The 17,888-nt window shown below is 41.8% G+C and overlaps 1 protein-coding gene across 12 annotated transcripts in view; it reads left to right on the forward strand.

The window, feature by feature from the left end:
• The first annotated feature begins 14,756 nt into the window (after positions 1-14,756).
• Positions 14,757-17,888, forward strand: part of MYCBP2 (MYC binding protein 2) — a 204,691-nt gene continuing 201,559 nt past the window's right edge. For all 12 annotated transcript variants that reach the window (XM_068395507.1, XM_068395508.1, XM_068395513.1 and 9 more), the window contains exon 1: positions 14,757-15,068. In XM_068395507.1, coding sequence (XP_068251608.1) covers positions 14,785-15,068 — 284 coding nt within the window. In that variant the 5' untranslated portion in view covers positions 14,757-14,784. The remainder of the gene's footprint in view (positions 15,069-17,888) is intronic.

Raw genomic sequence — 17,888 nt, forward strand, 5'->3', positions numbered from 1 at the left:
CTGTCATAGAATCACAGAATCATAGAATGGTTTGGGTTGGAAGGGACCTTAAAGATCATCTAGTTCCAAACCCCCTGCCACGGGCAGGGACAACTTTCCACTAGACCAGGTTGCTCAAAGCCTCATCCAATCTGGCCTTGAACACTGCCAGGGAGGGGGCACCTACAGTGACTCTGGGCAACCTGTTCCAGTGTCTCACCACTCTCACAGTATAGAATTTCTTCCTAATATGTAATCTAAATCTACCCTCTTTCAGTTTAAAACCATTAACCCTTGTCCTGTCGCTACATGCCCTTGTAAAAAGTCCCTCTCCAGCTTTCTTCCAGGCCCCCTTCAGGTACTGGAAGGCTGCTAGAAGGTCTCCACAGAGACAAGTCAACATTTGTTTCTTTTGCTGCATTCATCCTGGATTAGTCACTTTAGGATTATTAAAGGAAGTTATAGGTTTAATTCTGTAGAAATGAAGAAGCAAGTTTAAATTTATTTAATTACTAGAATCAAAGCTCCAGCCTGGTTGCTTGTTTACCTCTAAAATGACCTGGCAGAAAGCATAGCTTCATGTTAATAAACAAATTATGGGGAAACACATTTCTTCAAAGAAATATGCTTCTTTTCTCTTCATATCTTTTAGACTGCCTAAACTACCCAACATATTAATTTTGAAAGGATTTCTAAAACATTAGATTATCTACTATTAGCTACACTCATTTAAACTGAATTTATATTAGCTTCTATTACCAAACTGCCATAGCTGAGTTACTAATACAACTTAACTTTGATCTCAGGTGCTTTCACAAACAATTTCACCAAGCGTCCAAGACATTCCAACTTCATAAAGATATAGCTTTCGTTTCCTTTCTAGACATCAAGTAAGATTTTAAAATAGTAACTAGAGTCCTTCTGCTAGTAAACTAACTTCTATTTATCATCATTCCCCTAAGTTGGTTGATTTTATCCAAATAAAGCAAGCTTCTTAAACCTAAATTTTCCCTCATTGCATTTCTGAAAAGCCAAATAACCTTAGCAGCTTCATCATAATTTTTTACAGAGCTGTCGCTAAGTAAAAAAATTCAGAAGGTCTTGAGTTTTTAAGAACTATTCCTGGGCTGTTTTTTAATATCAGGGAAAAGTCTGGTCCACAAGAGCTATCACCTTATCTTTGCATGTATCTAAAAACTGCATGGGGCTATATGGCCTACAGTCTCAGCAAAAACACATTAACTGAGGCTCAGACAAGAATAAATTAAGTCCCAGTTTTCTATTTTTCTCAGAACATAGCAGAAGTAGAATTCTGGAAATTCATGAGGTAAAAAAGATCTAGCAGAAGTGAAATTATAAATTTTAGAAGAAAAGGAAACTTGTTGCAGAAATTCCTAAAACTGGAACAAGATAAGTGTATCAGCTGACCCAGCAACTTAAAGCAGCAGCCAAAAGCAGTTCCTATATTTAAAAAAAAAAAAAAAAAACAGAACGACAAAGTGGTTTAAGTGCAATGGAAAATGAGTAAGATGAGCTGCAGCTAGGAGCTTTCTAATAATTAAGGTCTCAGGACTACACTGGGATATGGCTTCAGCTAAAGGTGAACTGGTATGGAAAATAAAATGACAATAGCTGGCTAGCAAGATTCTTGAACTTTGAAATACAACTTTTCTATTGTGGAGGTCAAGGAATGAGGTTGGTAGGGCTTGCTGGAAAACCTTCAGTGAAAATGACTGAGTGGAGTTTAAGGGCTAAAGAGAATGAATGTATTTTGATTTTACTGTCTCCTACAACAGAAGACAGCTATAACCAAAGGTACAAATTCATTCAATGTTCACCTATAATCATAAAATGGCCTTCTAGCAGCAGAAATCAAAATCATGGTTCCATCATCCCATTCTATAAAGACTTGCACCACGAGCCATATCTACCTTCACATTTTGCTACTTTGCATTGCAGCAAGATGAGTAAAGAAACTGGAAAAGCATCATAACTGCCTGATGCAAAGACATCTAAAGCTTTTATGTACTATTTATCTGTTTCAAGCTCTAATTAAAATACGGTGGGCACCTCTGGAAGGCTATTCATTCCACCAAAAAAACAGAGGCGTAAGACAGGTGGGATGAATTGCTCTTTGGAGATACTTGTCTCTCTTCATTTACTATGGAAAGAGCTTGACTAGTGTAGGCAACACAGCTAATGCATACATAGGTGGTTAAAATGAGTGAATCCTGCCTGGAGGATATTTATTATTAACTGCTAGTGATAGACTGAGATATGCTATATGCTTAGTTAAATTTCAAGCCAGATTAGTCTGAGATGCCTAACCTTTAGATGACTAAAATTAGATAAAATAAATCTTCGCTTTTTATGACAAGAATGACTACCCTAGAGAAAGAGTTTTAAGTCAGCTTCTAGCTTATTCCAAGAGCGAATTAGCAAAGGCCAACAACTTTTTCTTATTTACGTCACTGTTGTGAGCAGGAAGTACCTGAAAATTTCATCAAAATGTAGCTAACTAAATTTATATTATACTTAATTGCTTTAATATCATTGTTCCAGTAACTGTTTTGAATGGAGGGAGGTTTGAATGGCTTGTCAGGTTATCCCGAATTCAAGTTACACATGGCGCCTCCAGATTATTTCTGAGCACTGTGTTGCAAACAGTCCTAGTGTCACATCACATGCAAGTGGCTCTGGAACAAAGGAGTGGAGATAGTCCATCTGTATATGACTCGTTATTTTGTACATTGCACCTGTATCTGTATGCCTTTATAAAGACATAAGGATACAGCATTCACAAAGCTGATGATTCATTTCTAGGTAAAACTTCATCACATATTGTTCTTGTATTTCTGTTCTTTGGGGTTTTTTTAGTTAGTAAATGTGCCACATCAGTTTTAAGAAAGGAGAGCATTCAAAATTCAAAATTAAACTAATTGGCTAATAATCCACCTGCACTATAGCTACTCATTGGTCAATCAATCACAAACTAAGAAGTTTGTTTAAAAAATATAGAAGAGGAATATATCGATATTAAACTTTATAGCATATAAATTCATTCTACTTTTTGCTCTGTAGACTATAAAAATATAGGGTGTGTAAACAGATACAGATGTAACCCAAATAGACAAGTTTCTACTTAAAAAGCATGGCTGCTCCTTCACCTGATGTCTAATGATCTCTACAACACAGAATATTAGCCTGGCATTAAATTTATACAACAATAATGTGATTTAGTAAACACTCTTTTTCACAGAGTATTTCAGAAGTCATCATCTTTGATTCCTAATTACATTAATGCAACAAATGTTATAATGTAGTTTACACAGTTGTTCTTTTAAAAGTTGCTATTTTAAAAACTTAAATTTTTTGACCAGAGCTTATAGTTGCCCCTATGGATGCTTGCTGATGAAGCATTTGTTTCTAAATACTTCTTTAACGTCTTCACAGAAACATATAAAATATATATATGAATAGTGATTTTGATATACCCACAAATATACAATATTATAAGATCCTGCATGTTCTCACCGATCTTTGGGGCATGGACAACAGATAAGGTCAGATGTATTCCTTCTTCCAGCCAAGCACCTTTGTATTGCAACCTGAAGGATGTTTCTATCTTGCTAACAGGTATCCAAACGTTTTTTTCTGGCAATCTAAACTCAGTAAGGAGTTCTTCTACTAAGTGCAATGGCAGGAGGAATAAGTATAACTCAACAACATGTTATATAAAGATAGAATCACTTCTCCACTTCTCCATTCTGTAAACAAGGATTACATTAAGCCTTTTTTGATACAACACCGTGCTTAGATGTTATGGTAACAGAGCACGGATTCTTTAAGGTCTTAGGAAAATAGCCTGCCTCACTTTGTGAAAAAATAGTACACACCTGTGGATCAGCTAACGTATATGATTCTCAGCTGATAACCTTAGAGACAGTCCAAGCTCAGAGAGAATGATGTTATTGGGGTGAGAAGAGAAAGGAAAAGAAGGTGAGAGATGGTGTGTGAACTGAAGGCTAGCGCTAGGCTTTTGCCTGCTTGATAAACTGAATAATACTTTCTTTTTGAGTTTGTGAAATAAAGTCTGTTTAATTGACATAGTTGTACAGTGCTGGAAGCTATCACAAATGCTACTTTTGTGGTCTTGTTTCTCTTTTAAAAAAAAGGCATAATAGAGGTAATTATTTTTTTTTTAATATTGGTATTAAAAAGCATATCCTTTTGGGGGGAAAAAACTACTAAGTAACTTGATTGTGAAAATGACAACATTATGTAGTGTTGTGGGGTTCTTTGGCGTGTTTTTTTTTTGTACAGCATTGGTTTTTGAGTTACTGTCTAGTATAAGAGTGGAATTGAAATCTGGTCAATGGTAGAAGTCAATTCTATTAAAGGATAAATCACATACTGATATGTCTTAAGAAGTACTTGTTAATCAGTTAGTTAATAATTTCTTTATTTTATGGTCTATATGGTGTTGATGTCTGAGTTGGAACATTGTGTAGTACTAACTTGGAAGCCTATACCTGTAGAGTTCTGTCAAAGAAAGAAGGTTTATTTAATGAGACCTACTTTTATGTAAGAGCATAACTAATGCTATTTTATCTTTGGTTGTCTAGCACTGCAGTCCGTTCTGTCATCTGAGTAAGGAGTGATATTAAAATAATTACAAAGTAATTATTGTTGTCATTCTGTTTCTACTTCTGACACTAGCACAAATTTAGTGTTCTAGTTCTCTTCTTTTAAAATATCTTTAAGTACCAGTTCTAGGGGAAAAAAATAAAAGAAAAATCTTTGACTCTTGAGCCAGGGTTTTTAGAGTTCTTATTGTGGCTCATCTCTATGATCAGTTAGTTTTAAAAAGCTTAGTCCTGTAGATCTTCCTAACATCTATCTTAAGTGCTAATGGAACGAAAAGTGCCTGACTGCTTCAAGGGAATGTAAGTACTCCAAGAAAATAACTCTGTGTAGGTGGGTCAGTGGCATCTGAGTCATAAGTAAGAAATGTTAATGCACACATTTTTTTGAATGTATGTATATGTATACCATCATGCAACCTTACTTTTTCTTGTTTGTTGTGGCTCTGTTTACTGTACTATCATTTATTCCTTGTGATTTTTATCCATTTGCAGGAATTTTAGTTTTTCCTTTCCTGTGTCATCCCTCTCTCTTGATAGACTTCTCAATTTTTCTGTCTTCAGGTGTTCCTCCCTCTAAAACAGAAACTATTTTATAACAGATAGCAAAATTGAGGACTGTTTAGTAGGTTGTCATGGGTGTTAGGGTACTTTCTCAAGAAGTTGTATTTAGTTCTCAGACATCCAAATTAGGATGAATCTTTCCAAAGATTGATCATGTTACCTCTCTGCTTTCATAATTGTTCTTTATCTTAAAACCTTTAATGACATTTGTAATACACATTAAAACATCCATTAGAATTAAACATACGTTCCATTTGTATTCAGAGTAATATTTCAGTCGCTGGCTATAGCTGTTTCTTGAACAAGCCACTTAATTTTTGCTATAGCTACAACTCTGTTCCAAAGAGGATTTCAATATGTTCTAAGAAGATACATGGTTTGTTTAGGGCATTGACTACATTCCTTCAATGTGATTTTGATTCTCCTCAATACAGAAGCTCTGTTCAAATGCAGAATGGTGCTTAGGTCTCCTTCTTCTCACACTATACGTTCTACTTCTTGCAAAGGTGGGTTTTTTCATATTTTTGACTCTTGGTGTATGAATTTCACTTAATCTCTGCATGTTTCTTTGTAGTTTGCTAGCTCAGTCTGCTGCGATATCACTTTATTTTCTTGTCAGAGCTTGTAATGTAAGATATAGATGTGCTTGGATAACAGAAGTCCATACTTTCCCTAAGTCTGATGGAGAGTCCTGACAGTTTTCTTCTCTGTTTCATTGGTTTCTGATTCATATTACAGTCTGGTCCCAAATCAGAGATTTCACAGTCCTCCAAAAGCATCTCTCTGAACTCTTATTTCTTTGATAAATGCTTCAAAAAATTCTCCTTGGGTTTCTCATGTGAATCTAGCAACTTTTAAAAGCAGCTTTCCTTAAAATGTGACGCTCTTCAAATAGATTACCCTGTTCTTCCTCATGAGCAACTGAAGTTGAATGCTTCAGATCATACAATTTTACACCAAAACCAAAAAAAAATCCAACTATTCTTTTGAGCCTTGAGGTTTTGGGTATTTTTTTGTTTGGATTAGGTGTTTTTAGTGTTTTTTCTTCTTGTTTTATTAGCATGATACCTATATGAAGGTGAATGGAACTAGATTTTTGTTTGAATCTCTCCTGTTGTAATAACTTCCAGGAGAATTCTAGTTAAACCGGGATCCTGAAATACTGTCTTCTCATCCCTCTCCCCTTTTAAATTTTTTCCCCTCCCCTCCAGTACACAGCCTTCATATCCCTGTGTTTCTTCCTTTTATTACCATAGAGAACTTTTTTTGAAGGAACTGATGAGATGATAGATGTTTGGCAGGTTTTTGGGGGTGGGAAGCGGGAGGTGGTTTCTTCATTTGCTCATCTGTTCTAAACATAAGAAGTGAAGTCCTGTAGGGTTAGAAAGAGAGAAACACGTCTTGGTCTGTTAACTGTGCCTCTGCAAATGATTTCACTAGTCACACTACAACATGCTGGAATATGGTGTGCCTAGAATTAGCTCAGTGTATTGATGCTCCTTCATTAGGGATCCACTAGCCTAGTGATTACAGCATTCTTCCAAATATGAAATACTGAAGGACACAGAAATTCACTCTGATTCAAATCCTCAGTTTTAACCAAGAGCTTATATTTCTTGTATTTCTTCAAATAGGTGAATAAAGAGGCCGTGGAGGTTTGTTTTGGGTTTTTAAAATTTTTTTTTAATCTCCTGCCCTCTAACATCTTAGGCATGGCTATACATTTAAATAGTCTGTGAAAAAATAGAACAAATTCATCAAGAAATTGGAGGGAAAAAACCCCAAACAAATAAACATGATGACAACCTTTCATTTAAAGCAACCAGAACAGTTCCCTGGCAACTGGAAGATGTGGCATAGGATGCACATTATCTGTTCTCAAGTTCATCCACAGGGAGCATGAGCATTAAATTAATCTTCTGAAGCTGGACCGGTTTATATGCTGCTACAAATGACTGGATAACAAAACATTATTTTTGAGTTGAGAACATACTTCATAGAGGTGAGAGAACTTTAAAAATTATCCCCAACTAAGGTGAGTGAACTTTACTCTTGCACAGCTTCTAAACTACAGAGCCGCATAGCTCTCCTTTGACTCGTGTGTGTGTGCACATGCACATGATGGAGGGAAGTAAGGGAAAGATTCTATTTCACTCAGTACTTGGTCTCTTGATTGGGCCTAATAAGTTACACACATCATTTTAGTTGTATTATCTAGGATTTACTTCCCAATGGAAAGGAATTTTTCTTTAGTGGGCCTAAGCTGGTAGTAAAGAGAGAGAAGACACTTTCCCAGCGTGGGCTTTAAAGTTAATGTGTTATTAAATGTGACAGCAGTCTTATAAGGGAGGGTCTGTGCCCTGTTTGCTTTGTGAAAAGGCTAGCAAAGATGAATAAGGAATGGTGGAGTTACGCTCCACGTCAGAGACAAAGAAATAGGATAAAACTCTGACTCAAGAAAACAAAGATGCAAGAAAGTAGCTGTTTTGTTGCTGTGCGCTCAGACTGCCGGTTTTGAAATGCATCTCTTGCAGAGGGAAGGTGACTTTGCAGAGGCTTTCCTGATGTCCTTTGAGAGATCATATACCACACTGGCTATGAGAATACCTACAGTTTTTTCCCTCTAATTTTCCAACTAAAGGAAGAGATCCTGATAATCTGTCCACAGCAAATGCTACGTGTTATAAACTCTTCATGGATCCTGCACCTGTAGATGCCAAATCACGTTAAACCATAAGATTGGAGATTTCAGAGTCTCCAGAAGTGATGCCTCTATATAAAACATAATAAAGCTTTAAGAAAAAGCAAATAAAAGGAAAGAAGGTAAAACATACAACAGCAACAGGACTTGGTTTAATCTATAGCAGATGGTGATCTGAGGGAAATGCTTCAAAACAAAGCTTTTAAAACTGTTGTAGGTGCAGCACCTGATGCTTCTAAGTACAGGTGAGCAAAGCCATTTGTAGCACAAGAATTTTGGGGAGAAAAGAGGAGAATTAAATGGACTCCTAATACTGAGGTAGAGGAATGGGAGCGGAAAGGAGAGCAAGCATCGAGGAAGGCAGTCGGGTAAGATCCATTCCCATGTCTTATCAGGTCAGTGACAAGCCTCCAGAACAAAGGCCCAGTTCCCAATGTACTATAAGCATGTTACAAAACTGTATGAGAAACTGCAGTACCTCATAGCAGAACTGGCAAAATCCACTCCTTCAGATGCAGAGTCTAGATGGCAAGCAGTAGAGATGGAGAATGTCCCACAAATAATGGACAAGGAGGCTTTGTCCAAACGCTTTGAAAGATGTTATAATCTAAGCAGAATAATAAATTGCAGGTTGCATGATTGCATCTTGGTTTAACTATTTACTATATGCTCCTAGAAAAATCAGGAACAGTGCTTGTTCTCGGGACCAGTTGGAACGGGAAGTTCCTTTTGGCAGCCCTACCGATACACATTAGTAAGAAAATAATCTGTCAAGTGACTAATGTAGTAGTCCTTAGTAATTATAAGTCTACAGGGTAAAAAAAAAAAAAAAAAATCCTGCAGGGAATAATGCAGCTAGTACAGCAACAGGTATATGCATAGACCTTGGAGTTCAGTAAATGCAATGTGATAATTCATGTATAGAAAGTCTCTGTGTGTTTGAACTCATGGCTGAGAAAGTTCACTGAGCTCTTAATTTAAGTGAACCCTGGGACTCTGCATTTTAAAAAAAACCCATAAAGCCTGATAGGACTTAATTTAATTTACAGTTGCTCAAGAAAACTGTTTTAAGTAACTTACAGTTACTAAAAATATGTCCATGGATAACTCTGGGGTTTTAAGCAATTGCACCCTAGACTCTTTTTTTTTTTTTTTTTTCCCTGTGATCACAGCACCATTCCTTCAGTTTCCTAGCTAGACTTCTAAAGCTTTCACTGACAACACAATTGTCCTAAATATATCCCTGGCACCCTGCTCTGAGCCTGGAATTTGAATTTAAAATTGACCTGTTTTATCCATTTGAGAAGTCTCAATAATGTGATTTCAGTCTTGTGTGAAAACACAGTAGAAATGGAAATATAATCTCATCACACTTTTCTTTTTGGGATACACAAGATTATTGCTTGCAGATTAGCATGTTTGAGCTGCTAGGGTTTTTTTTTTTCTGCTAAACCAATTTAGTTTCCAACAGAGTTCAGGTGTTCCATGCCTTGTAAAGGATGCAGGACTTACAGTTCTCATGTACATTGCATCATTTCTGGCAGAAGACTGGTCTTGATGACCCAAGCGGATTTTTCCAGTCCTGTGTTTCTATGGTAGGACCTCTTAATGGGATTGCATCCTAATCTGTATTTTATTTCTTAATCCTATGTGACAATCCAATAAACATTATTCCATATGTTATCCTGGAAAGGACTTGAGGTTTCAAAGTTTCAGTCCGAGGTCCGGTTTCAAAGCTTACTGGCTTTGATGTATGTAGATTTGAATGTCAGACCACACTATATCTTACATTTAACATACATAATATTTTCAAAGCAATAATATCTTATTAAACATTGTTAATATGTCTTCTCTGTGGGTTTCCAATACTTCTATTTGTTCTTTGAATTTTTTCCACTTCATTCACACACTACAGTGCTGTTGGTTAAAAAGTTCTGAGTAAGTTTTCTTGCTCTTCACAGTGATTGCAGATTATGTCTTGGTGATATTTCTTCAACTGTGTTTGTCTTCATTTAATGCATAGCAGATTTAGAGAACTATACATAGGAAAAGTCTGAATTTCTATGTAAGGGGAAATCTGGTGGAATACTGTTAAATAATTAATTGCTACAGTCTTGAAAGGAAAAAGTTACTCACGAATACCACATTTACTTGAACGTGTACCTATTTTTATTTATTCTAGTGCCAGTCACATCACCATGGCAGAAGTAAGATATTGAGGTTTTCTTTGTTGATCTCCCCACTGTACCTAAAAGAAGACATTATCTTAACTTCAAGAGCTGATATATAGTTCGGCATTACAAAATGCTGGAGCTGTAAGATTTTGCTTTGCACAGGGGTTTTTTTTGTGTGTGTACTCAGTGAGTTTTAAAGAAAGAATTTAAAGGAGAAGACAACAGAGTTTGGCTAAGGTAGAATTATAGTCTAAACATTAGCATAATGGAAAAGTGAGTGTGGGGTGCACAGAGGGACCTTTTGGTTAACAAGCTCTTGGGGATTATGACAGCTGGCATAAAAAGTGGTTTTTTGTTTGTTTGTTTTCCTTCAGCATGTCTCTACAATTAAGATTGGGAAAATTTGACTTGCAAAAAAATTTGGAGAGTTGAATTTGTTCATTTTTTTAAAAAAAAAAATTATTTTTTGAATACGTGAGCTTTGTTTTCCTTCATTTGTGCTGTATATAGAAACTAAAGGTGAGTAAGCATAAGTTGGTGTCACTGTTTGACCTGGAAAACAATTGGATACAACGAACAAGCATGTCCATTGTTGGAATGGAGAAGGCGGCCTTGTCTCTAATATGGAGGCAGTATAGTGCCTGTCCTGTGCTTTTTATCATTCAAGAACTCCTTATATGAGAAAAGCACAGGACAAGAACTACGTTGTAAAGTTTTGTGGGTTTTTTGGTGTTTTTTTGGTTCCCCCCCCAATAATAATGAAGTCTCAAAATAAATGCTGACAACTTAAAATAAAGATAGATGTACATTATGGAGTAAGAATGCCAAAATAGACTTTAACTTTGTTGGAACTATGTGGTGAAAAATGGTCCTTTAACTATTCATATTAACAGCCTCACAACACATCTTGACAGTGACAGAAGCTTAGCGAACAAGAGATTATTATATTTTTTTACCCCCATTATTACTAGTCTAAGTCCTATTTGTGGAGAAAATGTGATGGTAAGAGCTAGTTTCTTCAGATGAACAAAGAACTCTAACATCATCTGACTGCAGTAAATTGCATGTTTTATTGCAGAAGTAGTGAATTCTGTGATTCATAACTCCCTGGCTGCAATTTGATATGCACACTGTCTAGTTTACATATTTTGAAGTTATCTTATTCCAGTCACCCTGCTTGCTTGTGAAAAAAATTACTATATTGGTTGTATCATATTTTGAAAGCTTAAAAAAAAACAAGGCCTGGAAATATAATTGAAAGGAATGAGGGTTAGGTTATGAAATCATGGAACTTTCTCCTTTACATCCAGTCATGCAGGATATGTGAGCTTTCAAATTACCTGGTGGAAATCTTGTTCTTCTGTGTTGAAACTCACGTTTGTACAATGCTGATCCATGTGAGCAGCAATAGTGAACAAGACAGACTGTCAGACTCTGATTCTGGATGACTTGTGAACAATTTGTTCTGCTAAAACTTATTTATAAAGGTGCCAAGTGAATGAACACAACTGCTAAAAACCCCACCTTAAAGTAAAAGGGAGAGGCTGACTGGTAAAGTGCTTCATTCTGTAACAGCAAGCAGATGTTAGCAAACAGGAAAAGAGTTGAGTATTGTCAGGAGTAAGACACATCCTGGTTGCAAAGCACTTAATAGTAGCTTTCAGTTGACTGAGTTTGTTTTGATGGTATAATAAATCCATCTTTCAAACATGTACTGCTAGATCAAAAACTGAAGTAAAGGGCTAATCTGGTGCAAACAGTGTCTTCAAAACTATGCTACTTTTTTTTTTTTTTAAATAAAGCAAAACACCAATTTTGAACCTGTAATAATTTTATATTAACTACAGGAGTATAGTCAATACCAGATCTCGCATAAGGCTGGTCTGGATGAAATGTGTACTCCTGAACGTTCTTACACAGCACAGTACTGGTATTATTGCTCAGAATCAGTCTCAGAGAAAGAATATGAAATACGAGTACCACAGTCAAAAAAAAAAAAAAAAAAAAAGGAAAAAGAAAAGGTGGCTTCCTCTGAGAACCAAACAAGAAGTGAAAATATGGCTGTGAATGAGGACAGAACATCCAGCTCTCAGTTAGTGCCATCAACAGCTTCACAAGTTGGAGACTACTTTGTATTTTGAGTGAAGAGAAAGAGAGCTTGGAGGTGGACTAGAAGAAAGTCCAGAGTTATTCTTGCTTGGCAACTCCTAATTACATTGTCAAACACTATTGCTCATCACAGGCTGAAGCTTATGGAAGGAGGAATATACACTGTGGACACCGCTTTTGGGGGGAATCTTACTCAAAAAGACTCGAGATAAAAGGAGTTGTGGAGTAGCAGCTGCAGCTTGCAAAGAATAATGCTCATCACCCTGTGTGTGGCTCTGTACAACACAAGCCCAGACAAATTCTAGCGTTTGGAGCAATATGCAAGAATTGCAATAAATTGCATCACTTTCATAAAAGTATGCCAGCACTTAGCTTTTATGGCACATGCGTGAAGATGGCTACAACAGCATTAGTGCAGAAGAATAATTTTGAGATGTGGTAGACAATGTTACACCAGAAGATTGCCCATTTGTCATGCAGCATGTGTTTGGCAAAGGAAAAGTTACTATTTGGATATAAAGTAGCAGTTTACAACAAAAGACAAAAATGAGATAAAAGGTGGGGTTTTTGTTGTGTTTTTTTTTCCTGGTTGTTCCTTCTAGGAATGATTCTAGGTAATCCATAAAAGAGGAGCTAGAAAGACTTACTACTATGATTCTCAGAGGGAATGGAATTTGGTGGTTGTTCACACCATGAGTCATGGTGCTTGTTTTCTTGTGGTTGCTTTTATCACTGCTTTTCTTTTTCTTTTCTTTTTTTCTTTTTTTCCCCACCCACTGCAGTATACGAATTATAATTGAAAGTTTTTTATGTAGTTAGTATCTTAAATACTTCTTGGATGGTCTCTGGTGCCTCTAACTGCATTCAGAAAGTAGCTTTTTCTTCATTGACGGCATTAACCTGGCTGGCTGTTACGTGGACAGCTACCTTTCAGAAAACCTGTTTGAATTTGTTTATTGGTTTTGACATCCCCAGTTCTCTGTAAAAAAAAAAAAAAGTACTTGACATTTGGCATGAATGCTTAAGCATTGGTGGGTGATACACAAGCTTAAGAAAGATGACAGTTGCATACTTCTCTTATATTTGCTGTTATGCAGAAAGAAATTGTTGGCAAAAATATTTCTCTCTATTCAGAATCAGCAGAATTCGAGGCTTTATTTAGGCCCTCTTTTGGACAGAAGAAGAAAAAAGAAGAAAATATGACAGCATGTACCTTCTTTGGATGACATTTTTCTGCAGACTGCAATCCAAGCCACATTTGGCATGCAGACCGGTGTTTTGTTTTTTTTTTTTTATTAAACACATACTCTGGTCTGTACACTTGAAGCTTTCAGCTGTGTAAAGCAGTAGAAAGTGTGGCAGAACTGCAGGCCTACAGTTCCAACAAATAAAAAGTAATAATGTAAAAGACATGAAGATCGAGTAATCTGGGTGAAAGGGGGTAATATAAAAGCTATGCTGTAAGAGTGCCTACTGCCATGCCTCCCTTATCCTCTAAAAGCAGGTAAGGCATCCTGGAGCCAGTGCAGGCAATTTAAGGAAATCTTTGCCTAATGTGGCAACTGCATTTAGTGAACTCTGCGTTAAAAAGAGGTTATTGCTCCTGGAAAAGATCCTGCCTAGCTAGCAGTGCAAAGCACAGAAACAGGGCGGGGGGCATTGGTGCATCGGGGCTGCTGCAGTTGTCACACCAGACTTCCCGCACCCAGGCCGTAAAAGCTGCTGCTCTGGCGCAAGGCCTCACGGCAACGCGACGAGGCTGCAAGGGCTGTCCCCGTTAAAACCGTGAGCTTCTACGTCTTGCCCAAGCACAGCAGGACACCTACATAAAACACGACAGACAGACACACGCTCTCAACGAGGCGAAGGAGAAGCTCCGTGCGACGCCCCACAGGCCGTGCGAAGCCCGACCCCACGCGGGCATGACTTCGGGGTCCTTCGCAGGCACCGGCGGGCCCCAGAAGCAGTCCGCAGCCCCGCGGACAGCCCGCCGCCTCCGTGCAGCCCCGGGGACACCCCGTGGCAGCCCACCGCCCCCGCACAGCAGGTGCGGGTGCCCGTTCGGCCCCAGATTTCCCGGGGGCCGAGCGGGGGGGGAGGGCGGAGCCGGGCGGCGCATGCGCCCGCCGCCCGGGCTGGCGGCGGGAGGGAGGTGGGGCCGCGGTGGCTGTGCGGAGAGAGGGCGGCGGCGTCGCCGCCGAGGAGAAACTCCGGAGGGGAAGCGGCCGCCGGCAGCCTCCGCCCCCGCCTCCTAAATCCACTCTGTAGCGGGAAGGGGGAAGCGAGCGGCCGGCTGCCCCTCCCCCGTCCCGAAGGCACACGGTCCTGCCCAGAGCTCGGCGAGCCCGCCGGCGGGAGGGAGCGGCGGCCGGCGCGGCGCCCGGGGCGGAGGACGAGCGGGCAGCCGGGGCCCTGAGACGCCGCTTGAGGAGAGGAGAGGGGTGTTCCCGCACCCCCGGCCCCGGCCCGCGTGGATGAGCAGCCTCCAGGGCGGCGGCGGCGGCTTTTGCGGCCTCTCCATGGCTGGGCCCCGGCGGTGAAGGCAGCGGGAGCCGCCTGTGTCCGCGTCGCGCCGGGAGGCAGCGCAGCCACCAGGGGGCGGGCGGGGAGGGGGATGAGCGCCGCAGCCGCCGCCGCCGCCTCTGCGGGAGCCGCTGTCGCCGCGGCCGAGGGCGGCTTTTTCTTCTTCTCCAGCGGCTCTGGTCCGGCGGGGCCCATGGGGCCCGAAGAGGGCTCAGCCGGCGGGCTAGGAGCCCTGCCCGGCGCCCTGGCGCCGCCGTCGCTGGGCTGCCGGAGCCGCTACCAGCTGCTGCTCTCCGGGAAGGCCCTGGCCGACAGATACCGGAAGATTTACACGGCGGCGCTGAGCGACCGGGAGCTGGGCGGCCACCCGGGCAGGTAACGAGCGCCGAGCTCCCTCCCGAGCGAGACGGGCAGCCCCGGCGGCCGCCGTCACCCCTCCCATCGCCGGCTGGGAGCGGCCCTTCCCCTGGCGGCTCCCCCCCGGCCCCGTGCATGCACCTTCCTCCCGGCAGCGGCACACTTCTCCCCCGGCCGCCGCTCTCCTCATCCTTCCTCCTCGCCCCCTTGTCAAGCAGCGTGGTTGTCCCCGCTGCCTCTGCCATGTGGCCGCCGTCGGGCCCCGGGGGACGGAGGGGGCGGTGATGTAACCCGGTGGCTGCCCAGGTGCCACCGCCCCCCCAGCCGCCCGGGCCCTGCCGCTAGCTTGGCCGGCGTTACCGTGCAGATGGCGCTGCCACCTCCCCTTCCCCGGGCCCGAGGGGGAGCGTTACCTGTGCCCGCCTCCCTCCCCCAGCGCGGAGGCCGGGGCTCCGTCACGCCCGTGTGCTGGAGGGTCGCGATGTAAAGCCCCGCTCCGCCCGCCCTTCCCCGGCCGCCTGGGGGGGGATGGAGCGTTTCTTCACGGTGTCCATGTTGAGACCTAGGGCACACCTCGCTCCGGCCGGGGCCTGTCGTGCCACTGGCTCGGGCTGAACCCCGTGGTCTCTACCGAGACACGCCGCTGCCTGCTGTGCAGGGCACCCGCGGGTGCCGCTGGCGGGGTCGCCCGAGTGAGGGACCTCGGTGTTTCGCCGTGTGTCGGAGCAGCCTTTAGCTGCCCTGCCTTATTTTTCCTCCTCTTTCGGATATCTCTTTGCCGTCTTGTCGGCGGCCTCGTTGTCTGCAGGGAGGCTGCGTCCTCGGCAGCGCTTTCCACGGGGAGCCGGGGGGGTTGGAGGGGTGTGCCGCCCTCACCCGGTTCCCGAGTGCCGCCCCGGCGGACGGTGCCCCTCGGGGCTTCCTTCCCCGCCGGCAGCTGCCGGTCCTGCCAGCCGGCGCTGGGGCTCCGTCCCCGGGCCTCAGCAGGGTGCCTGTTGCTCCCGCCGTGTTTCTCCGTCCCTCCCCCCCTTCAACCTGCGCGCACACAGGCCTTGCGACAGGCGGGGCGGTGGGCGCCGTACGGTGCCAGGAGGCTGAGGCGATGAGGGGCCGCGGGGGAGGGAGGGACGGGCGGCGGGCGTCTAGCGTGGCCCCCGGCCCGGGCGGCTCCTTCCCGCCGGCGGAGGCGAGGGCGGGGTGCCCGGCCGGAGCCCCGGCCTGGCGGCTGCGCTGTGTGAGGGGGGCGAGGGGCGGGCTCCCCCGTGGTGCCCGGGCGCGCCCCATTGTTTCCCTCCGGAGGTCGCTGAGGATGCGGATGACAAGAAGCCGGCACCTTCCTGTGTTCTCAGCCTCTGCTGGCCTTAAGCTGTGTTGTGGGTGGCCTGATCGTAAGGAGAGCTTGGAGTCACCCTTGTTTTAAGCGGTGTTAAAGCACTAGGTGGTTGGCTTCTTCGATTTTGGGGTTTTTTTTCAGTCTAACTGGAACAGTAGGGCTTATTCCCGGCCCCCCCCCCCCCCCCCTCGAAAGGCTATTTCTAGGAGTGGAATTAACATGAGAAACTAAAAGAATAACATAACTTTCCAAATTTGCTTATGGCAAATGCTGGAAATGTTAATATTGGCATTGGACATCTTTGCAATTACTGAGTTCTTTTAAGAGTGTATGACAGGGAAATGATAGTTCTCTTTTTCCCTATATAGACCTGTGAGAGTTTTCTTGTCCCATATATTCCTTAGTTCAGTGCTCATGCTTTTTCCTTTAAATCTTCTCTTCTTGCTTGTGACCTTTGTATCATTTAATCCTGGGCTGCAAGTACTAAGTGTAAGAAAACTACTAAAATGTAAGGAAATCAGCTGTGCGATTGCTCCATGGTGTTCAGATATTTGTCTGAATTTTGCCTTAACATGTCTGTACTTTTTGAAGCTGTAGTTTTGAATTTGTTAGGTCCTCCATGTTTTTTGGTTTCAGGATAATTCAGCTGATGTCTATGGTACTTACTATTGTAGAAAGTAATAGCTTTAGGTGGGTGTAAATATTAATGTTTCTTTTAATTGATGTTCTTAAAGTTATTACTTTTAACTCCAAGATACCATAGATTGCATTCTTTTGGGTTCTGTTTCTTTCTAATGAGAATGCGACTTAAAAGAAACAGTGACATTTTCACTTATTGTATGTCTTTATTCTTGAAGGCTAGATTTAGTCATATATCTTGGCTACATCGTGTCGTCTTAGAGCAAATCAAAGAAGCCAGACTCTTCATAAAGAGGAAACAGGTTATATTAAGCTATTGGCAAGTAAGTTATAGCTAGTTAATACTGATAAATACAGCCAGTGTGTATTGTAGGACTTTTGAGAGGAGGAATATTTAATAATCAGCTAAGTTGCCCACTATCTCTTTGTAGTCACCCCCAACATCTCATGTATCAGACTGGTGTCAGCCAAGGTACTGCTTATGATCTCCATCCTTTCTCCATACTAGTGTCAAAATATTCCAATTTAAGATTTGAGAACTTCAGCCACCTGGTAGTCTTAAACAGAAATGGTCAAAAATTCTTTTTTACAAAAATGGTAAAAATCCTAAACATTTTCTAAAGAGATGCTTTAAAGTAATTTGTGACTGCATCTAGTTGCAACAGTAGATAACAGTGCCAGATAAATTAATTGGAGGTTAAGATAATATAGTTTATAACAGGAGTCTTAACTTGATTTTTATCTATGTGGAAAATCCGAAGCCTCCTAGTCTTTCAATAAGAGCGTTTGTGGCTAGAAAAATGTCTTGAAGTAGATTTAAAAATGAAACAAATTGGCTTATGAGCATTAGTAAAATTCTTACTGTG

This window comes from Nyctibius grandis, chromosome 2 (assembly GCF_013368605.1).
Source record: "Nyctibius grandis isolate bNycGra1 chromosome 2, bNycGra1.pri, whole genome shotgun sequence".
NCBI classification, from domain to species: Eukaryota; Metazoa; Chordata; class Aves; order Nyctibiiformes; family Nyctibiidae; genus Nyctibius; species Nyctibius grandis.